The 21,179-nt window shown below is 53.8% G+C and overlaps 8 protein-coding genes across 8 annotated transcripts; 4 read left to right on the plus strand and 4 right to left on the minus strand.

The window, feature by feature from the left end:
* Positions 1 to 172: 172 nt before the first annotated feature.
* Positions 173 to 1,387, plus strand: C8Q71DRAFT_905851 (chromatin associated protein KTI12; the record flags this gene model as incomplete). Its single annotated transcript, XM_047928907.1, has 5 exons — positions 173 to 457; positions 508 to 668; positions 726 to 805; positions 852 to 1,014; positions 1,064 to 1,387. Exons 1-5 carry the CDS (start codon positions 286 to 288, stop codon positions 1,385 to 1,387), a joined length of 900 nt encoding a protein of 299 aa, XP_047781035.1. The 5' UTR covers positions 173 to 285.
* Positions 1,388 to 1,644: 257 nt separating this feature from the next.
* Positions 1,645 to 3,544, minus strand: C8Q71DRAFT_894660 (uncharacterized protein; the record flags this gene model as incomplete). The annotated part of the gene is made up of 5 exons (XM_047928719.1): positions 2,927 to 3,544; positions 2,799 to 2,868; positions 2,641 to 2,744; positions 2,345 to 2,588; positions 1,645 to 2,293 (listed from the first exon to the last, which is right to left on the minus strand). Coding segments are annotated over exons 1-5 (1,455 nt in total), but the record flags the coding sequence as incomplete, so codon positions are not given.
* On the minus strand, positions 3,485 to 4,643 carry C8Q71DRAFT_504950 (uncharacterized protein). Its single transcript, XM_047919004.1, has 3 exons — positions 4,556 to 4,643; positions 4,114 to 4,505; positions 3,485 to 4,054 (listed from the first exon to the last, which is right to left on the minus strand). The coding sequence occupies exons 2-3, from the start codon at positions 4,381 to 4,383 to the stop codon at positions 3,656 to 3,658; spliced, it is 669 nt and encodes a 222-aa protein (XP_047781037.1). The 5' UTR covers positions 4,384 to 4,505; positions 4,556 to 4,643; the 3' UTR covers positions 3,485 to 3,655.
* Positions 4,591 to 6,189, minus strand: C8Q71DRAFT_504957 (uncharacterized protein). Its single transcript, XM_047919005.1, has 4 exons — positions 5,842 to 6,189; positions 5,623 to 5,774; positions 5,291 to 5,570; positions 4,591 to 5,239 (listed from the first exon to the last, which is right to left on the minus strand). The coding sequence occupies exons 1-4, from the start codon at positions 6,096 to 6,098 to the stop codon at positions 4,855 to 4,857; spliced, it is 1,074 nt and encodes a 357-aa protein (XP_047781038.1). The 5' UTR covers positions 6,099 to 6,189; the 3' UTR covers positions 4,591 to 4,854.
* Positions 6,190 to 6,256: 67 nt separating this feature from the next.
* Positions 6,257 to 7,087, plus strand: C8Q71DRAFT_505045 (uncharacterized protein). The gene is made up of 4 exons (XM_047919006.1): positions 6,257 to 6,344; positions 6,396 to 6,486; positions 6,537 to 6,706; positions 6,759 to 7,087. Exons 1-4 carry the CDS (start codon positions 6,342 to 6,344, stop codon positions 6,978 to 6,980), a joined length of 486 nt encoding a protein of 161 aa, XP_047781039.1. The 5' UTR covers positions 6,257 to 6,341; the 3' UTR covers positions 6,981 to 7,087.
* A 1,152-nt stretch (positions 7,088 to 8,239) lies between these two features.
* C8Q71DRAFT_894680 (uncharacterized protein) lies at positions 8,240 to 12,678 on the plus strand (the record flags this gene model as incomplete). The annotated part of the gene is made up of 1 exon (XM_047928720.1): positions 8,240 to 12,678. Exon 1 carries the CDS (start codon positions 8,500 to 8,502, stop codon positions 12,676 to 12,678), a length of 4,179 nt encoding a protein of 1,392 aa, XP_047781040.1. The 5' UTR covers positions 8,240 to 8,499.
* Positions 12,679 to 12,936: 258 nt separating this feature from the next.
* On the minus strand, positions 12,937 to 15,261 carry C8Q71DRAFT_722259 (uncharacterized protein; the record flags this gene model as incomplete). The annotated part of the gene is made up of 7 exons (XM_047921515.1): positions 12,937 to 13,194; positions 13,253 to 13,393; positions 13,461 to 13,628; positions 13,678 to 14,428; positions 14,493 to 14,614; positions 14,678 to 14,859; positions 14,916 to 15,261. The coding sequence occupies 7 exons, from the start codon at positions 15,259 to 15,261 to the stop codon at positions 12,937 to 12,939; spliced, it is 1,968 nt and encodes a 655-aa protein (XP_047781041.1).
* Positions 15,262 to 15,279: 18 nt separating this feature from the next.
* Positions 15,280 to 18,740, plus strand: C8Q71DRAFT_795564 (uncharacterized protein; the record flags this gene model as incomplete). The annotated part of the gene is made up of 9 exons (XM_047925615.1): positions 15,280 to 15,481; positions 15,797 to 16,302; positions 16,358 to 16,559; positions 16,616 to 16,844; positions 16,892 to 17,024; positions 17,082 to 17,257; positions 17,313 to 17,409; positions 17,464 to 18,034; positions 18,094 to 18,740. 9 exons carry the CDS (start codon positions 15,280 to 15,282, stop codon positions 18,738 to 18,740), a joined length of 2,763 nt encoding a protein of 920 aa, XP_047781042.1.
* Positions 18,741 to 21,179: the final 2,439 nt, after the last annotated feature.

Raw genomic sequence — 21,179 nt, forward strand, 5'->3', positions numbered from 1 at the left:
CAAAAGCCAACAACGTGCTGCCACCTAGTGTAACAGGTTCAATGTTGTCATGTTGACAGTAACAGACAGAGCCGTTCGAGCGGTGCCAGGTGGTGCCACCGGTGGCTCGGGCGCCAAACATATGTATCGGATCAGAAAGGCAAGTCTCCAACTTCCGCGCCACTTTTCGACTCATGGCTATCGACCGCCCGACCACCACGATTCTTCGCTTGAAAAGCACGCAATCATAAAAACATCTGTAATAACCTACTGTACTTATCGTCGGTACAGCAAGCCCGATCTCTCATGGCCCTCATTACCATATCTGGATTTCCTTCGTCTGGAAAGTCGAGACGGGCTCACCAGATCAAAGCACACCTAGAGTCTCGGATGCAAGAACCCAGTTATTCGGGGCCGAGGTTGAAAGTCTCGATAATCTCTGATGACGAGTTGAACATCGATCGCAGCGTATACGGCGGTACTACCGACAAGGTCTCGTGGGTTTTCATTGGGCTTATGGTTCCCTAGATGGCCGACTGGAAAAACCCGCTCGAGCGGCTCTCTTCACTGCGATGCAGAGGAGAATGGGACAAGATACAATCCTCGTCGTCGATACGATGAACTACATCAAAGGCTTCCGTTACCAGATGTACTGCGCCGCAAGGGAGATGAAAGTACGAGTTTGCACAGTAAGTCCCAGCATCAATCCTTGATACAGAGCCGCGCTTTTGACAGGTGGCAAGTAGGTCTATGTGGTTGCCACCCCAGACGATTGCAAAGAGTGGAACGCGTCAAGAGACGACGGTAAACAATACCCTCCAGATATGTATGTGGCTTTCGACATACCTTTACCCTCTCTGATGTTCTCATAGATTAGATAATTTGATCCATCGTTACGAGGAACCGTCGTCCATGGTCAGATGGGACTCCCCACTATTGACAGTTCCATGGACAGACGACGATGTCCCAGTAGACGACATTTGGAAGGCTGTCACGGAGGGCACAGTCAAACCACCCAATGCCGGCACACAAGCGGTAAGCGTGTCGGGAAGACAGCGTTTGATATTTGCTAAAACTAGTTTAGGTCCCGAAAGCCCCCACGGACGCACTCAGAACGCTAGAAAACACAGCAACTGCCATGGTCTCTGCGATCATGGCGGAACAAGCTGCATCGCAACTGTCCGGTGGACCGATAACACTCGCGCTTAGCCCAACGCTCAGACCTCGTATCACACTTCCTCCGCGCAATGTTACCCTCTCTGAGCTGCAGCGGCTAAAGCGACAGTTCGTCACTGTACACAAGAAGGCCATCACCCTGGGCACGATCGAGAAGGGACAGGTGGACTGGAGCGAGGAGAGCGTTGCCGACAAATTCGCTGCCTACGTCGAAGGAAATCTCAGACCATGATATCCAGTCTGTCGTATTCGTTGTTAGTATGTACATATGCTACAATAGTATTACCCGGCCACGTATGTGAACATGGCGATCGTCCCCAGTATCCGTCTCAGACCATGCGTATAAAATTCTACAGCATACCTCTACCAGAAACGAGTGCTGTTCGGCGCGAAGCCGTTCGCCATGCGTAGCATGGATATCTGTCCCGTCATGCTAGAGAACTGCCAACCAACGCAACGTGAGTACTGCTCTAGCACTTGAGACTTGCCACGCACCCCATTGCCAATAAAGACCTGTGCTCTCTGCCCAATGAGCATGTCGACCGCTTGCTTCACGTATTCCTGCTCATGATTCACTAGGATGTCCCTACCGCTGGTGATCCTCTTCCACTCGAACGAGTCCAGTAGTGCTTGCTTAAGATCGGCTATCCAGGGCGTCGGACCGTTCGTCATGATGTAGATGTTCTCGATCCCCCGGCCAGCATCGGAACGCCTCACTTCCTCAATCTTCTGCACGATCTCTTGGATTTCGGGGAAGCAATGCAGTCGATACATCTCCGCCCGTGTCGTTGGCGGCGTGTCTCCAGGTACAGATAACTTGTCGGGAAACGTTGGGAAGGCATTATAGCCAATGAACTTGGCCTGCCACTCGGTGAGCCGTCTGCAGTGCCGCACGAAATCTCCGCGCCTGATATGCACGGCCAGAAGCCCCGGCAAGTTGGCGTATCTCTCGGAGCTCTTCATGACGCTAGGCGAGGTCGAGGATAGGTACGGTTGCAGAACGGTCGTCGGCGCGATCATCTCGCGGTTCATATCGAACGCCAGCTCCACCAGAGGCGACCACCCAAATTCAGTCATAACGGGCGACTGTGAGAACGCGGGCCATTCGTCCAGCAGACGGTTCGCATCCTGAAGAATCCTAGCCTCCTGACGTCATGAGCTTGCTCACATGATTTATAAATGCACATACCATATGTCGAAGATCTGCCGCGGATCTTGTGCGACCTCCACACACGGGTCTTCAATCGCACCCAGTACCTCGAGCCATTTCTGGAGCGTTGAGGAAGCTGTGGATTCCTTATCGTTGTCCATCATAGCGAGGACGTCGTCGTTTCGGATGACCGTTGGGTTGGGACAGACTTTGTCCCAAAACTCCTTCATGACAGCTCGCGGGCTCTCGGGATGTGCCGCGAAAGGAGCACCGACGATAGGCCCTGTAACATCGATGGTTGATATGTTGTAACGTCGACGGACTGTATTGCGTACCTTGGATCAATGCAGTCAAAGGTATCCGTGAAGGGATAGGTCTAAAGTTGTAGAGCGAGTAGTCTGAAACACCCTCTTCCCATGTGTAATTATTGAAGACGAAGCTAGGAGTATATCAGCCAACTGGTCAGGGAGAGAGACGAAGGATATTCACGTACGACCGATTAGCCCGGTAAGCCAGATAGGCATTAAGGAGTAGGTCTTGCATCGCATTGCCCCAGCCATTGCCTAAAAGAACATGGTCACCGGTGAGGCGATAAAGAACGCAACATTGTACGACGCGTACCTCGTATATGGTTTGCGACCCACAGATACTTCACCCCTTGCCCATCGGATGACTGCGCGTCGACGTTGTGCTGAGGTAGGCTGAGCTCTAGCTGATGGTACTCGGAGTACAACGGCGGAAGCCCAGACTCCTTTGCTAGTACACGCAGAATGGGCTCGGCTATGCCGACGCGACCCTTGAGAAACAACCAGATCCATACAAGGACTACAGAGACGAGGAGCAGAAGTGCCAGTAATGCGAAGCGGAGATGTCGCCGTCTCGTGTACGGGGGCCTCTTTTCAAAGCCTGGTCGTGTCGCTTGTGGTAACAAATAGTCGTCGACATTGTCGGCACTTGGTGAGTCGAGGGAGCCTGAACGTGAACGGCAGTGATCGGAGACCTGTTGCATCACCGGCCCTGGGCTGTCGGCAAAATGGCGGCAAGGTAAAGAAGGGGAAGGGGAGGGTAGAGGGGAACCGTACCAGGGAGACGCTTGTCCGGCTTATACATGGAGAAAATACCCTGTGAGTATCTCTGATCATGTCTAGTGATCCGAATTGCCGGCTGGAAAGGCCTGTTACAAGGGTGTTTGAGTAGGGAGGTCAAACTCGACCGTCGCGCAGAGGAACTGATCCGGGCGAGGACTGAATTGGTGGTGCAGCCGTGGCGCAAACTTCCGAAGTTGCTGCTAAAACTCTCTACATCCGCCAAACATCCGCAGACTGCGCGGCGCCTATCGCCTACGGGGTCTCAAGAAACAGCATTTCGCCGATGAGACCCCATCTTGATACGGATTTTGGCGCACATTGCGGCACAGCGTCCCATCATCTGAGCGCGGAGTCTAGTGCGATCATGCCTTTGAGATGCGCCGACTATCCCAGAGGCGCGCCTTGATTGCACGGTGATGTAATATTGTAGATGAGCGGATCGACGCAAATGGTCACGGAGGAATACAGAAGCATGGAGTTCGCCCAGGACCATCATGAGCCTGTAGTAGCTAGTGACGAGACTAGAATCAGAGCCTCCGACGGCGTGAGAGGTAACCTTGTTCGATGAAGGGTGCCAAGCCGTTGAGCGTTGAACGTTGAGCGCCAGCTGCGCCCAATTGCGCTGGTATCTTCGCCCATGACAGATGAGTCGGACCTGGTCCTGACAGTACACTGCACAGATAGGATTCAGTCAGTCGTACAGGATTCAGGAAGGCGTACCCGATGAATGCCGAAGGAGCGTCTACGCGCATAATATGTTCGGCGCATGTCGCGCAAATGCCGCGGTTGTTGATGTAGACTGCGTACTGTTGGGTGCGACCATCCACAGTGGGACTTGAGCTTGAAGCGGCAGCTCACGGACCGTGCGTCTGCACTTTGATGGTCGACCAAGACACCGTCGAGCGCCCACTGTTGAGTCCGACTGCGGTGTGCGCAATGGTCGGCCACCGCTATGGAAGGCACTTGGAGCAGGAAGCACTCTGAATGCATATTTCTGGATCCGTGGGTAGATTCGAGGATCAATGGGCATGCGTCTGAGACTCGAAAGTGAAGAACACCGATGCATCGCGACTAAAGCACACTCTGCACTCACACTGAGTTACGTTTATGTGCTTGATAAGGTTAGTCCTGTACACGCTCAAGCTGCGGAGGACAGACTCACAGGAACGGAGTAGCATAAAAATTTAGCCGAGTGTCATATTTTCCTAAGTATAAGCTCATGGTTAGCCCAACGTAATGCGTCGGCGGTAATTGCATGTCCATGAGCAGCTGAGCTCCTAAGGTAGGTATTTTCTACGCATGTGCGCCAGAATACCTGCAATGAGCGTCCATGTCTTCCTTTGCCTTCAGATCGGCATCGAGGATGAGACCATGACGGAGAGGTCAGTGCTTGACGTGCACAAGGATACCAGGACAAGATAAACACAACAGAGGGAAGCAGCGCACAAATATTGGATATGACTACGAAGTCTTCTTCCTCTTGGACTTTCCTGTGGACGGCTTATCCGGTGCATCGTCCGCTAGTCCCGCGTCCTCTCTCCGCTTCCGTTTCCTCTCACGCTTCGCTGCTTGTTTCTCCTTTTCCCTCTCCTCCGCCTCACGTGCCGCAGCCTCGTCACCCAGTCGACCGAGCATGCCAAAGGTGTCCTCTTCGTCGGTGCCCAGACCTTCGTCGAGATCGAGCTCAGCCACAGCGACATCATCCTCGAGAGGACCAGCGAGCACTCGAGAGACTTCGCGGGAACTGGATGCGGTCTGTGTCGGTAAAGCAGGCTGGTGGTCAGGAGAGAACGGATCCGGTTGTATTGAGCCGACGAGAGAGAGCATTTGGTTTGCTATCGTGAGGCTAGTACGCGAAATCAGTGTGTGCTATGCTATCGAAGTTGACGCAACGTACCCGACCACTGTAAACTCGATGAACCCGTCTTCCTCCCCAAGTTTGGACATCGTGGTGCTATGCACCCATCGACCACCGCTGTCCATGCTGGCTGCACCGCCGTTTGTATCGTTGATAGCGTCTTGTGCTGGCTCGGCACCGAACTCCGGGTCGTTTTCTGCAGGCCCGTACTCAAACTCCCATTGGTCGGTTGGTATGTGATGCCGGGGTATCGAAACGTTGAATGTACGGTGTACGAGCAGAGCGACGTGGTCCGGGGAGCACAAGTTGACCTTGCCGACTAGAAGCAAAGTCTGCTAGAGTCGTGACGCGGACCATACAATGTCACTCACCAAGCTTCATCCCGATTTGTGGGCTCCACACTGTGGCATCGAATGCAACTTGGCAATTCGCGAATGGACAATCCGCTTTGACGATCGCAGTCGAGCTCAGGAACTCCATATTATCGTGCGCAAGCATTACTCCTTGGAAAGCTGGGATGAACCTATGCAAGCGCACAGGAACCTTTTCATTTATTCGAGGTACTCGCACGAAGTAATGGTATAACACACCTCATGAGCAGTGAGTCCAACATCTCCTCGGCGCCCGAGCGAAGGTTGTTGGCGAACACAGGAGGTATCGAGATGTACATTGTTGCACGTACAACGCGAAACTCTTCGGTCGCACGTCCTTTGCCCTTGTCCCTCTTCTTCGACTTGTCCTTCTCTTTCTTATGTCGCTTGGTGGACGGTTCGGCCTCCTGCCCGATATCGGCGACTGCGTGTTTGCGTTTCTTCGCCTTTGTCTCCAATATTTGTGACATAGTCATCAGTGAGAGTGGTTCAGAGGTAATGGCAGCCCAGGACTTGCGCTTTCAGAGTGTTGCGCGCCGGCGCGGTTGTACGCGGGCAAAATTTGTGAAGTCGTAGCCACGTGAGTCGCGCTTCGGGCGAGCTGCCGCAGGTCTCGCGTCCGCGTCAGGACCGAGATCCCGCGACGCGCCGCCTGTCCACGACCACGTCTTGTCAACCCCGCCTCTCCGTCCCTTGACCATACGCATTGGGTTTCATAGATGGTATGCTTTGATGTGCAAGGCTGCTTATGCTACTGATACGGTGGGATCCAGTCGTCACCAAAGGTCATCGTGCAAATTGCTATTGCAGGTGCCCAGATATTCGGCAAGGCATTCGCAGCGGCGGGTAGACAAGCAATTAAAAGTACGCACAGTCGTCCGTGCAGCAATACTGCAAAGCTCATATTTGTAAAGATGCCAAGCACAGACCGCAGGCTGCAATAGGTGGCGACGCTGCAGGTGTCGGGAATGCTACGTCAGGGTCAATAACAGACAAGCTGACGCGAGAGCACCGGATGACGCTGGAAGAGGCGCACTTGGTCTTGAATGTAAACAAGAGTGAGGTGATGGAGAAAGTACTGGAGGTGCGTGCCATACCTCTCGAAGCGGACGTTGTGCCTCACATGTGTCGATCAGCGATATGAGCATCTATTCAAAGCGAACTCGCCTCCACCGCCACCACCGAAACCTCAAGCAGGCCAGAAGGCACCACCACAACCTGCATGGTCACATTACATCCAATCAAAAGTTGTCCGCGCACGGGAGCGTATAGAAGCCGAGACGAAGGCGGCGGAAACACCGTCAACGCCGGAGCCTCCTTCGTCGTCACCACCACCTGGTTCAGAGAAGTCGAGTTGACCTGTTCTATCTGCGCATATCCCTAGAAGTATATAATTTGTATAATGCTGTCACTTTATTACCCCCATTCACTGAATCACGTACAAGGCATGTGGACACGCCCTTTCCTAGCCTAGTTATACTGGCAACCATATCGGCCCCTTGGCGCGTACTGCTTGTTGTTCATCACCTTGCATGTAGGGCTCGAACAGCACGCCAAACATCGCCTTGGATATGGACATGGTGGCAAGGTTATATACCCATGACACAATGGTGCGTTGTGCGTGTACACGTCTTATTTGCCGTATCATATCTTCGCGCAGCTCGCACGCGACGAACTATCGGAAGACCCTCTCGGTAAAGCCAACACGGACGTCGGCACTGATTGCTGCACTACGGATGGAATGTCGCACACGTCGCGCGTGCCTTAACTCCAGTGGCAATGACTCTAGGAGTGGACGTCCCGCACGTTGGAGTTATACGACAGGTGTTCTACCTGTTGCGGAGATCTTTCGCTTTTGATGAATGGGTTTCTTGCCAAGCGGAATCGCCGGACGTGCGACATATACGGTACATGCACGTTTTCATGCATGGTAATTTACCATAGGCATGCATTCACCGCTTGGATGCATGTGCAGCCCCTCTGGTGTCGACCCTTGGCGTCGCGGCAGTCTGAGATACTTGTCTGCATGCTGGAGATTATATACAGCGCTGACCATTGGACCCCGGGCGCGTTCATCGACGAGGTCTAGTATCACAGCGAGAGTACACGAATTGAAGATCTCTTGATTCAGAGTGTACCTGCACCGCAGCCTGTCACAGAGGCACTGATGGTAAAACCATCGGCTTTTACCATCACCTAGTGAGATGGCAGGTGGCGAGAGTGCTTTTGCAATTTCCAGACTGCGTATGGCACATAACTTACTGGTCGATACGTTCGTATTACTATTACAGTCATTAACCCACCGGTGGGTCAGTATCGTCTGATGGGCCACCTTCCCAATCCAGCAACTTTTGGAGCTATATTGGGCAACTGCAAACAATTGCTCCACTTCTAAGCGCGCTCTCGCCCGGATTCTGTAGCGGCCCGGTTCGGGGACCGCCACACTTTCCTTATTCGTCCACCTTCCTAAAGCGTTGCATCCTAAACTCCCCACCGATTCCAGGCCATGCAGCACACGATCCTTACGCACGGATTGCGTGCTTGAAAACTTCACATTCGTTTATGTATATAAGACAGACCGAGTAGACTACGAAGGGGTAGCAAGCCTTCGGAGACCAATACAGTCTAATTAACTGTCCGGCCCGTTGCACGCTCTGACCCGTTGCGCCACCACTTGCCTTAACCGGTTGTGCGAGCGTTACACTTTTTGACAGTCACTCGACTCTTACTCCAACCCCTCTCGCTTCTATCTTTACTCTCGTCGCCGCGTCTGGTATCTTCGAGTCTGATCAACTCGACCTCCGACTCTGGCAACTTCGTCTGCTCCCAAAAGAGCCGACACCCTTCGAAAAGCCCCACGAGTAATCAAGCTTACTCATGGCACCTCGTCGTCGATACGACTTCCGCTCTCGCGCAGGACGGGCGGGGAACATGGTACCCGGTGAGTTCCCTTCCGGTCACATAGAGAACACTGAATCTTCCGCTGTGGCAGACGGTCCGGGATTTATCTCGGACCTCACGAGCATTCGCTCAGCCCCCGGATCTCTGCAGTACGCTTCGTTCGAACGTACTGCACCTCCGAGTATCCCCGGATCTCTGCCGCGTGGGTCTTCGGACCGCGCCGCATCTCCGCGTAATCCCTCCCGCAGCCAAGCAGCTCAGGAGGAGGTCTTGTCGCCACGTGCGCTAGATATCGAACCGGAGAGGACGCCGAGCATAGCTCGCGCTTCTCTGGTTCTGAACTCTCCCTCTCCCATCAAACAAGAACCAGGCTCGGGAGGAGTCTGGTACCCCGTTGGACGCAACGGAAAACACTCGCACGACGCATCGCGCGCGAGCCCGAACCCGATCCCCCGCAGGAGAATTCGCGGGGCGAGCGTATCGGAAGAAGTTCTGGCCTCTGTCTACATGGCAGAGCAGAACATGACGCCTAAAGAGCGCGCTGAATACCACGAGCGTATGCGCAGGGAGTACGAGCGCCAGGAGTTGGCTCGGCTACAGCACCTTCGTCAAGTCGAAGAGGACGCGTGGGTCGCCGAGCAGCTGGCACGCACCCCCGATGCTAGCCAGTTCACGGCGTCCGGAACCGCAGAGGGCACCGAGACTACGGAAGGTCAGACACCCTCCGAGTCGGAGGACTCTGGTTATTACCCCACCGCGGAACTCCGGCGGACGGGGAAGGTCTACGAAGGACTCAACAACGGTAAACGTTGGGATTACCGTAACCTCGAAGAGAAGGCCGCCCAGGCCGGAGAAGCTCCGGCACCTCGGGAGCAGGTGCGTTATGGCTCAGACGAGCGTGACGAGCGCATGGCGGCCCTAGAGCGCCATCTAGACCAAATGGGTAAGGCGATGGAACGCTTCGCAGCGTCCCAGGTCGCTAGAGTAGCTCAGGTAGAACAAGCTCTAAATGAAAATTTAAGGAAGCCTAGTGCTACTGAGACTGAACACGTAAAAGACAGTGTGAGCACTGGTGCAGCTAAGCTTCATAAGAAGAAGAAATCTAAGGCCAAGGAAAAGCGAGGGTCGATGTACCCTGCTGACCAGCTAGAGCCTAGTAGTTATCTGGGACAGGTACTGAATACACACCTGCCAGGTGGAGGACCTCCAGACGATAGCAGTTCATCGAGCTCATCGAGCTCGTCTTCAGAAAGCGAGGATCCTCGAGGTCATCTCCCCGAGGCTAAGGATGATGAATCCTCGAACTCGATGTCGGACAGGGTCATTAGTGCTACTAAGAAGCATAGGGCACGGAAACCTATGCTTAAGCCGGTCAACCCTGAAATATATGATGGACGAGAAGATGCTGAAGCATTTCACAAATATGTCAGACAAACGAAAGAATACCTAGACGGGTATGACGTTAAGCCTTCGATGTATGCTTCGACAGCGTCAAACTTCCTCACTGGGAAGGCATATCGTTTCTTCATACACAAGGTATCTGGGGATAAGCCGGATTCATGGACAATGACTCGGTTCTTTACGGGGCTGTTCAACCATTGCTTCGACCACGATTACCGTCGTAGGATGCTGGACAAACTTGATAACCTTGAGCAAGGCCACCGCACCGTTCAGGAATATATTCACGAATTTGAGGAAACGGTACAACTCGTTGGCATTCTCTCGCCCAGCGAGAGGGTTAACAGACTATGGAAAGGCTTCAAGCCTGGTATACAGGGAGATCTCTACTTTAGGGAGCTAACTCCCTTCCAATCCTCCTGGTCCGAAGTCACCGACGCCGCGCTCTTGAGCGAGGTTGTTCACAGAGCTCGTTCCGGTGCTCTCAAGTCGGTGCGCCCTCGTAAGGGGGATACGAACACTCAACCCAGGACAGCCTCGGGTTCGGGTGCTGGCGGGAACGGTAATGGGGACCAGCGGGGATTCCGTACCAGGAAGGACAGCCGGAGATTCCAGGGCTATGCGAAAGGAGGAGGACGTATTACCGGCAGCAGCTCCGCTGCTGCTGTGACCCCCACCAGCAAGCCAGTCAGTCGTACCACAGTACAGCAAAGGAGCCCTACCTCTCCACGGCTCTCCGATAAGGAGAAGGAGAGACACGTCGCGGAGGGGCGTTGCTTCAATTGCCATGAGATTGGGCATGTCTCGCGCAACTGCCCAAACCTTGGCTATGTACAATCCACGAAGAAAGGTAGACCGCCTGGTGTGCCCGCCTATGGTATCACCCCAGGGTTGGGTTCATCAGCGGAGCTGCGTGAACTGGCCTCTGAGTCCGGCGTCACTGGCACGTTAATGTCAGCGTATATTGACGTTGATATGGACGAAATCACTTCAGTGGCGAGCTGCGGCTCTATGCCAAGCCTCCAGACTGTATCCGACTCCTCAAGCGAGTCGGCCGGGTCCTACTCGTCGTCAGAGAGCTCCCATGAATACGACTGGGACAGTGGTTCTAGCGTGAGTCACGGCGACTCGATGCCCGGGTTACAAACGGTATCATACCTATCTGACAACGACGAGGTCTTGTCGGTCTCTTCGAGCACTTCAGTATACTACTCTTGTGCAGACAGCGAGGTTGAACACGTTGAGGTTTCGAAGGTCGAAGGCCCCGAGGACAACGAGTCAGAGGAGGAGGATGAGCTCATCCCTTATGATGACGAGTATGAGAAAACGTATCTACCTCCCGTGAGACTTGAGGGCTCGTATGGCCACCACTTTGGCGACGCGTATGCGTCAAATGCAGCCCGGATACTCAATCGAGTATTCTCTGAGCTGTACCCTGATAGGCCTGAGGATGATCAGAACCTACTGGTCATCAGGACTTCCGAGCGTCAGTATACTGTGGTGTATGACGAAGCAAGCCGAGAGATCGCAGTCACTTACATACGCGATCCTGAATCCGACATCTGCGGATGGTGTTTCCCTTGGCTTGATGAATTCCTCGGCAATGATCTCGATTATGGTGAAATACCTGAGATCCCTCTCGGTCATGCGCTCGCTGCGGAGGTACAGGACGTGCTGTCGAGGCACATCCCTACGCCCGACGAAGAAGCCGACGCCTGGCCTGGGAGGACACGCTTTGTCACAAAGCAGCTTGACGATCATGTCGAACTACAGGATCTGTACCTCGCATTCGTGCTGTTAATACCTAACAAGATCCTTGATAACGCGTACCTTGACTTACCGAACTGGTACGCACAGTCGCTACGTCGTGAGCTAAGGCCTCCCTCCTTCGACATAGGCGATCTGGAGGGCGAGCTCGACTCGTTTTTTCAGCTGCGACCGGCCAACCCTGTGAGCGCAGGTTGCCGGTCGAACGAGGTCCGCGCTGCAATTGAGTGCTTCGCCGTACGGGTGAGTAAGAACGACTCACCTGAGTATCTACAGCGTAATGCTGCAGAACCACGCGCCCTCAATAGAATTATGCCCGATCCCGCCGTAGTGGTCGTGACAATCAACGGGAATCCTGTCAGAGCCCTGCTCGACTCGGGCTCCCTGTCGGACTTCGTATCTACAAAACTCGTACATCAGTTAAAGCTCAAGTCGTTTGAGCTTGACGTACCATTGCCTGTACAGATGGCAGTACAGGGATCTCGTGCCAAGATCAATCTTGGTTGTGTTGCTAAGCTCGAATATCAGAACGTCAGCGAAGCGCGATATTTCGACGTGATGAATATCCTCAACTACGATATGATATTGGGGACTCCCTTCTTATTTCAGCACCGCGTCACTATTGGGCTCAATCCCACTTCGGTGGTGATCGGGAGTGCCGTGTCGTTACCCATTGAGGGGAAGCGTCTTCGGGTACTTGAATCGCAAGCCACACGTATGGGCGACGACGACCTGGAACGGTATCGCGCGCAGTTGCGTGAATACGCGAAGGACATCAGCACTAATGCGATGGACTCACCATTGCCGCCGTTGCGAGCGATCAATCACTCCATCCCATTAATTGATGAGGATAAGGTGTACTCCTGGCGTCCATCAGGATTCCGTGCAAAGTCTCTGAGGGCCCTGTCAGGGGATTCAGAGACCTTCAGAATGGTCCAGAATGCGTCAGTAGCACTCATATGTTCAGTTCTCAACAAGCCGAAAAATTAAGGATTTTGCCTGTCAGAGATATATTTTCAGATGATTCCAGACGTGTTCAGACAACTCAGAAGATCACAGAGTACTCAGAAGCACTCAGATCGCACCAGTGACGGTTTCAGAAACTTCAGAAATCAGAAATGCATTGTTCAGCTACCAGTAGATGAGTACCAGAAATAGCATAGATATCAACCCAACTGTTGAAGAAGGGTCGTGCAGTATGTAGTGTATGTGGAGGATAAACGGGACATGGGGATTGTACATCATATGCTATCGAACGTTGTCCTCGGGATCGGTCTCGGGATCGCAGACAGAGATATCATCGTCATCGTCTACCGTGCGTGGCATCCACGACGCCTCAATATGTGGAGTGGCCAAGTCAACACACCGATTGTACTTGCCGCGGGCGATCATCTTCGCAACTGACTTCGTGTGCCAGTACTCCGTGACAGGGCCATAGGTATCGCCGCTGAAGCTCAGGGCCTTGTTGAGAGCGCCTGTTTTCCACGTAGCGAAGACATACTGTACCTGTAGGTTATCTATCAGGATTCAATCATACAGCGGCAAGGGATTGAGGTTCAGTTACCGCAGTTGCCGCAAGTGCGAGCGCACCACGGGCCGGCTTTGTTTCGTGGGGCTTGATGCGACTGCCTTGTATCGCAGCGAGATGTGTTGCGAATGACTTCAGCACGTATGGGGATTGTAGCGCGCCGCTTGCAGTATCGGTCTGCGAAGATTGATGCAAGGTGTTAGTCAGGCCGCCGGGCATCTGCTGGAGGCTGGAGTCAACCCACATCGGCGTCGTACGTCGCCCAGAACGCCAGCCCAGTGCTGCGCGACAGCGCGCTCTCCACGAATGCGCGGATGTTTGCAGCTGAGCCCCGCTTGGTGAGCTCTTGCTTGACGGCTGTCTTGATCCGCGTGGCAAAGCGGCCACGCCAGTCGATCACTGCCTGACGTGCCTATGCTTCGTGTCAGGAGAGTCAGACACAGACTAAGAATCATCCTCACAATCTTAAATATCTTGTCTCTTCCAGTGACGTTGTAATGTTCCTTCGGCCAGAACGAGTCCAACAGTTTCTGCACGAGGGTGATAAGGAGATTGTCGTCGCCATTGGAGGAGGTTTTGCCCCTCGCGTACACCCAAGGGTGTTCGGTTTCACCAATTAGTTGAAGCATCGTAGGAAGATAGACTGTCTTCCAGTGTGGGCGGATGAACAGAGGCAAGGAATTTACCGCAAGCGACTTCTCCTCCGAAACAGTGCCCTTTGCCCGTCGTTTCTTCTTCGTCCCCTCAGGCTCTGCATCCTGCTCTTCGCTCTCATCCCGTTCCCTACTCGAAACAACCTGCGCGAGCTGGGTGGAGCCACGTCGCGCGGTAGGTAGGCTGACTGTCACATCGTCATCGGTGAACCCGCCGATGTACTCGATCGAGTTTGTGCGCCGGGTACGTTTGGCGTTCGCTGCGCGATGAGCTGCAGCCGAATTCTTTGGTGCGGGGGTGCCCTGACTGGATGACGGTACCGCGGGTGATCCAACTCGCATGGAAGGACCGGCTTGGGACTTGGCTGCTGGGGTTTGCGAACGGCGCGAGACGGCGGATTGCCAATCAGCCTTCAATCCCATGATTGGCTCGACAGAAATGGAAGTAGCTCTGGAAGAGGACGTCGAAGACTTCGCTGTAGCAGCACCAGTAGATTTTGACTTAGAGGTAGAGGTAGGCGTTGACTTGGCCGTCGACTTGGAGGTCGCCTTGGAACGACTGTCCGGCCAGCGATAACAGTATGATCAGATCTTAATCAGATCTTATCTCTCAATGAACGCACCGTGTGGATGACTGCTCAGCGACCTCCGGCGCACTCAACTTCTTCTTCGCTTTCTCGACATCAGCCAACACCCCATCCCGGACCTCCTTGGCTGTCTTCTTCTTCTTCTTCTGCTTAGGGGCCTGTAAAGGGGCATGAACACGGATTAGGTTCGTTCCATACACATCATGATGATGCCAACTTACCTTCAACCCACTGGACTTCCTCTTCGCGCCGGTAGGTACCCTGTCGTCGGAACTAGCCCCGTCTGCTGATTGTGATGAAGCATCCTCATCCGTATTGCAGAAGCTTTGTAGCTCGCGGTCTTCAACGTCGGCGTCTTCACCTTCGTCCGATTTGGAGGACATTTGCGCCATGACGTCTCGGTCTATGTGCGACAGAGCAGTGAGAGCCAGTCTTGGAGTAATGTAGGTTATCACTCACCCTCAACTGCATCCACTTCTAACATCTCCTCGTCCTCCAGCAGCTTCTCCATGGTGGTCTTCCCTCGGCTTGCCTTGAGATCGCGCTCAAGCTCGGCCAGCTTCTTCATGTGCTCGTTCATCTCAAGCCTCCGCTGCTCTAGCTCAGCCTCCTTGCGAAGGTACTCAGCTTTCTTGTCGTCGCGCTTTCGCTTCGCATCCCTACTGATTTCGGCTTGTGTCTTCTTGGCGAGGCCTGATGTACGGCCAGGGTGTGGGTCGTTCGTCGCACGAGTCGCATAGCGGCGTGGCTTTTCGTTCTCAGATGGCAGCTCCTCAATGTCCTCTATTTCATCTGCTGAAGGCATCGTTTCAGGATCCTTGGCATGCGTGTCGTCAAGCTCGTCATCGGTATCCGTCGACCTCGACTCTCGTGCCCGGACCGAAGGGGGCATCCGGCAGCTGTTTGGAGGACAGATAGATTCACCCGAAGGAGATTGGGCGTTCGGAGAGTGCCAGTAGGAGATGGGATAGTAAAGCAGGAAGCCAGGACAAAGAAGACGCGCCACGCGTGTATAGTGGACAAAGGTGCGCATACAACGTTGTTTGTGTGCGGTTTGTGTGCAGTTTGTTTGTGTAGCCTACTAGCCGCGCACGACTTCATCCCTGACTTGCATCTCTTAATCTGTAACTTACTTATCCCATCTATAATGCCTCGACCACGCTCTTTCTGGTGCATCGACTGCAACGCAACATTCGACTCCCACAGCAGATTGAGAACCCACACGACGCGCGAACACAGACATCCCGGTCTGATTGCGCCACGATCCACCTTCCATTACCACCCGCATTTGAACGGTACGTACTCATGCTATGATACAATTCTCATTCTGATTGATATAGGCCGACCTTGCGATTGCGATGGCACATTCCTTCCTCCAGGAACACCTCCTCCACCACGAATACCGGTCACCTCCTACAACCCTTTCGAGAATCGCGCGGCGTTCCAATTTGCAGAACTGGTCTTCAAAAAGATCCAGGCATCGTACGGTGACGTGAACGAGCTACTGAGGAATGTTGCAGCATACAATGTATCTCAAGGTGGTGGCGAGCCGCCTTTTGAAGACGCGGAGGAGCTGTACTCTACGATCGATGCGATTCCGTACGGCGATGCACCGTGGGAGTCATTCACCATCCGCTATACAGGTGAAGTCACTCCGGAGTCGCCCTCTTGGAAGCGAGCCGACTACGTTGTGCACAACCGTAACGTCCGACAGGTTGCTCACAATATGATCGGAAACGAAGGCTTTGACGGGATGTTCGACACGACACCCTACCAAGAATACACCGCACCCGGAGTGACGCGGTTCTCCAACATGATGTCGGGTGAATTTGCATACAGACAAGCAGTACGCCGGGTTCTTGTGTTCGCTCGGTAGCCGCAGCTGACGATCGTCTTGACAGACGACAATCGCACAGGACCCTCTCACTCACGGATCAATGCTTACAACTGTCATCCTTGGCGCCGACAAGACAACGGTGTCCGTTGGGACGGGCGGGCAAGAATTTCATCCTGTGTATATGTCTATTGGTAATGTACACAATTCGGTGAGGCGTGCACACAAGGATGCAATCATTCCGGTTGCGTTCTTGGCGATCCCTAAGGGTATGTCTCAATCTCCCTGACAGTATCTCACCATGAGCTGATTGTCAGCATTACAGCGGCGCGAGGCGAAGCCGAGACAGATGAGTTTCGAACGTTTCGCAAGCAGTTGTATCACGCGTCACTCGCGCACATCCTCTCAAGCCTTCAGCCTTACATGCAGACCTACGATGTCGTTCGCTGCCCTGACGGACACTTCCGACGTGTCATATATGATCTCGGGCCGTTCATCGCGGACTACCCCGAACAGGTTGTTCTGTCCGGAATAGTGAGTGGATGGTGCCCGAAGTTTGTACTTACTTAACCTCTGTGTACAAATGCTGACTCGTTACTAGATGTCTCCTTCCACCAGACAAACTGAACATGGGTGGAGGAGAGCCACGCTGTCGCGAACATACTGAGCATCTCGCTGGCACGTTCGATGCCGAATTGATCTGGATCACATGGGGAGTTGATGTGAATGTCATTGTATGTCGAACGTTGATCACTCCCATACCATGCTCACACACAGACGGCTCTTTCAAGCCGTTCACAACATATTTCCCCCGCGCCGACATCTACGAACTTCTCACGCCCGACCTGCTCCATCAGCTCATCAAGGGTACTTTTAAAGATCATCTCGTCGAGTGGGTAGAGAAGTACCTCTATCTTGTACATTCAAAGCCCGAAGCACGTCGACGAATGGACGACATCGATCGAAGGTAAGGTGTACGAGTGTGCCGTATCAGTCACAATACTGATACACGACATATGCAGAATCGCCGCTGCACCTCAATTCCCTGGACTTCGACGGTTCCCTGAAGGCCGGAACTTCAAACAATGGACCGGAAACGACTCCAAAGCACTGATGAAGGTGCGTGCGATGTTAGACATTTCATTCCTTCTCAAAGTAAAGACGGATGCACAGGTTTACCTCCCCGCGATAGAGGGGCACGTGCCTGACGACGTGGTCCGCTGCTTTGCAGCGTACCTCGACTTCTGTTATCTGGCTCGACGATCCGCTCATGATGACCACTCACTGGCGGCCATGCAAGAGGCTTTGGGCCGCTTTCACCGATATCGTACCATCTTCGAGACCGTTGGTGTACGCCCTGAGGGGTTCTCACTCCCGCGGCAACATGCCCTTGTCCATTACATCACCGGCATTCGGCTCTTTGGTTCCCCAAATGGCGTCTGCTCATCAATTACAGAATCGAAACACATTCGTGCCGTCAAAGAGCCATGGCGACGCTCAAGCCGGAACAACCCATTGTCAGAAATGCTCCGTACCAACCAACGGCTAGACAAGCTCAGCGCGGCACGGGCAATCTTCCAGAGCCGACAAATGCTCGACGGTGATGTCCTGGCGGACGCTATGAACTTGGGGCTTTTCACTATGGAGGCTGACATCGATGCGGAGGCTATTGACGAACCTGAGGATGAGGTGGCGGACGTCGATGGATCTGCAGAGGCTATCGTGGAGCTTCCAAGCCGACAAGGTGTGTCTCAACACCTACGTTATCTCTTGTTTCGCCGTTGGTAATCTTGTGTTTCTCAGTCTATATGCGCGCTGTCGAGGACCTTGCTGCGGAATACCAGCAGCCCGACTTGCTAGAGTTGATCCGGCGATTCCTCTTCGATCAGCTCTGCGACACAGACGAGGTCAACTCGAGTGAGGTAGAACTGCCGGAGTGTCCCCAGTTCTTTGGGAAGGTCGCCGTATTTCGGACCGCGCATGCGACGTTCTCTGCGCCGAGCGAACTTTCCGGTAATCGCGGCATGCACCGGGAACTAATTCGCTCCAATCCGTCATACCGCGGCCACTCCCGCTATGATACGGTACTTGTCAGCATTGACGCAAACACGCCCGGAATGCAGGGCATGGCTGTGGCGCGGGTGACAGGGCTCATGGTCATTCCTTACCGTGGAGAGCGATACCAATGTGCACTGATCGATTGGTTTGACGTTACAGATCAGCCAGATGATGTGACTGGTATGTACGTCGTTCAGCCTGAGATTATTCAGGGACAGCAGGCATCATCGATAGTACACCTAGATAGTATCTTCCGCGCCGTCCATCTCATGCCAGTGTTTAGGGACACATTCATGCCTCTCACTTTCCATTTTTCGTATAGCTTAGATGCGTTTGAATCGTTCTATATCAACAGGTATGGAGATTACCATTCACACGAATGTATAGTCTAGCTTTATTGTATTGTTCATGTCTGAGAATCTGAGACCGTCTGACAGTCTCTGGTGCCAAATGATGCTGTCTGAATTTGTGTGACATTTGAGGTGTCCTGGTGTTCTGAGGCTATCTGAGCACGTGCTCTCAGATGTTCAGATCGTCAGAAAGTGCACGGTTTCCTGATGTCCCTCCAAGTGCCCTGAGGCGTTACGACCCTTGTGGAACGAGAAGCGACAGGCTTACCTCATTACAGGACGTTGGCGCATGACTAACGCTCGTAACACATCACCCATGCTGTTACTAACGAAGCCCGGTACTGGCAAGAACGGTGTACCGCCTAGGTTGCGGACGGTGATCGATCTGCGTCAGCGGAACAAGAATACACGGAAAGTACCTTCTCCGCTACCGGACATGGAAGGCATCTTGCGCCGCGTATCGCGTCGACGCTACCGGTCGATGATTGACGGAAAGGACGCGTACGAACAAATCAGGGTTGAACCTGCACATGTCGACCGGACAGCCATGGCTTCTCCTGACGGGAACATGGTGAGCCTCGTACTACAACAAGGGGATTGCAATGCCGTGGCGACGTACCAATCACTCATGAACCATGTGTACGGGTCGTACATCGGCAAGTTCATGGATGTCTACCTAGATGACATCGTCATTTACTCCGACTCGATTGAAGAGCATCTGAGTCATGTCAAATTAGTCATTGATGTACTCAGAGAACAGAAGTTCTACCTTAGTGCCGAGAAGCAGAAGTATTTCTGCAGCGAAGCGAAGATTCTAGGACGTATCGTCGACGGCGAGGGCATCCGAATGGATCCCGATAAGGTGGACTCCATCTCGAACTGGAAGATCCCAACGAACAAGGAACTCCTGCGCGGGTTCCTGGGTTCGGTGGGATATCTCGCCGATGATATCGCAACGATCAGGATACCCATGGGTATCCTGACGTCTCTGATTGGGTCTGACTCGAGTTTCAAATGGGACTTTACTCACCAGCGCGCATTTGACGAGATTAGACGACTCGTACATGCTCATCGAGAGCACCACCGGGTACCACTGGACTACTCCCCGTCGGCTGACCCCATCTGGTTGGTGACTGATGGGTCGCATGGCGGGATCGCCGGTGTCGTTTGCCAGGGCGCGGACTGGCGTAAAGCACGTATCGCCGCGTTCTTCTCGGCGAAGCTGTCGTCTGCCCAGTCGAACTATGCTGTACATGAAATCGAAATGCTTGCCGGTGTCGAAGCGATGCTACGGCATCGGGACATCTTGCAAGGGTGTGAATTCACTTGGATCACAGATCACAAGGGGTTAACTCACCTTTGGAACCAGAAGAACCTTTCTGGTAGACAAGCTCGATGGATTGAAAAGTTGGCCGAGTTCAACTTCGATATTGAGTACGTTCCTGGCGTCGAGAACGTGTTAGCAGATGCGTTGTCGCGTCTGTACTCGAATGACACACCTGGTACCGTTAGGGCACCCTCCGAGTTCACTCAGCACGATGAGACGGCGCCTGTGGCCGCCCAACTCGCCGTGGTCGATATCTCCAAGCCGGTCTTCACCGGGCTGGAGGCCATGGCGGTAAGGACGAGGTCGAGTACTGGCGCTACGAAAGCGAACCAGCCTGCGAGGGCAATGCCGGAGGCAGTACCAGCGGCTGAGTCGCGCGCTCCCGGACGCAAGGCGAGGCCGGCGAAGGCTCGCGCGTACAGTCGGCGCAGCTCGAGAAGTCTCGCGTACGGCGGGTGCCGCCCGAGAAGTCTCGCATCCTGCCCGAGCCACAGCCATCACGGACTGGGCCAGCTGGTCGCGCGTCGCCGAGTATGGTGCCGCGACCGGGCGGTGCTAGTAGACCGCGCATGCGCAAGGAAGTCCCGCCCGCGGAGACGGGGCGACCAGAGACTGCGAAGGAGTTCGCGCAGAGAATTAGGCGTGTCACCCTGCACGGGCCTCGTGCAGGACGACAGGAGGGCGGGAACCCGGCGTCGAATCAGACGGGGTCAGATATGACGACCAGGTTAGACAAAGAAGCCACTCACCTGGGACGGGCAACCGTGTCCGAAGAGCTAGAAGGCACTCCACTTGAGGAGACAGCGCCTGCAGACGGTCTTGAGGAACCAATAGAACACGTCGGCCTCCTGGACCACATGGTCTATGAGCAGGAGGGCGTGAACGTTGCGCGGGAAGTGAAGGATCGCTACCATGAGGACGTGTTCTTCACTGACATCCTGCGTAATCCGAAGCACTACAAGAACTTCGATGTCAGCGACGGTTTGATCTACCTAAAGGAGAAAGGCACAAGCCGACTTTGCGTACCGAATATACTGTTGAATAAACGCAGCGTGCGGGAAATGGTTATCCGGCATGCGCACTCGCTGTTAGCCCATCTTGGGGCGATGAAAACATTGGGTTACCTTCGGGACCAAGTCTGGTGGAAGACTATG

The sequence above is a fragment of the Rhodofomes roseus genome (assembly GCF_022264815.1).
Source record: "Rhodofomes roseus strain CIRM-BRFM 1785 chromosome Unknown C8Q71scaffold_6, whole genome shotgun sequence".
NCBI classification, from domain to species: domain Eukaryota; kingdom Fungi; phylum Basidiomycota; class Agaricomycetes; order Polyporales; family Fomitopsidaceae; genus Rhodofomes; species Rhodofomes roseus.

What these genes read in the sequence shown, in the direction of transcription:
- C8Q71DRAFT_504950 (XM_047919004.1), bottom strand. Translation starts at nt 4,383, where the DNA reads ATGCATTCAGAGTGCTTCCTGCTCCAAGTGCCTTCCATAGCGGTGGCC. An exon ending in GCTCCTTCGGCATTCATCGG is followed by an intron (nt 4,055 to 4,113) that starts GTACGCCTTCCT and finishes GTGTACTGTCAG; the next exon opens with GACCAGGTCCGACTCATCTG.
- C8Q71DRAFT_504957 (XM_047919005.1), bottom strand. Translation starts at nt 6,098, where the DNA reads ATGACTATGTCACAAATATTGGAGACAAAGGCGAAGAAACGCAAACAC. An exon ending in ACAAATCGGGATGAAGCTTG is followed by an intron (nt 5,571 to 5,622) that starts GTGAGTGACATT and finishes CTTTGCTTCTAG; the next exon opens with TCGGCAAGGTCAACTTGTGC. An exon ending in ATCGAGTTTACAGTGGTCGG is followed by an intron (nt 5,240 to 5,290) that starts GTACGTTGCGTC and finishes TTCGCGTACTAG; the next exon opens with CCTCACGATAGCAAACCAAA.
- C8Q71DRAFT_505045 (XM_047919006.1), top strand. An exon ending in GGGTAGACAAGCAATTAAAA is followed by an intron (nt 6,487 to 6,536) that starts GTACGCACAGTC and finishes ATATTTGTAAAG; the next exon opens with ATGCCAAGCACAGACCGCAG. An exon ending in TGATGGAGAAAGTACTGGAG is followed by an intron (nt 6,707 to 6,758) that starts GTGCGTGCCATA and finishes TGTGTCGATCAG; the next exon opens with CGATATGAGCATCTATTCAA.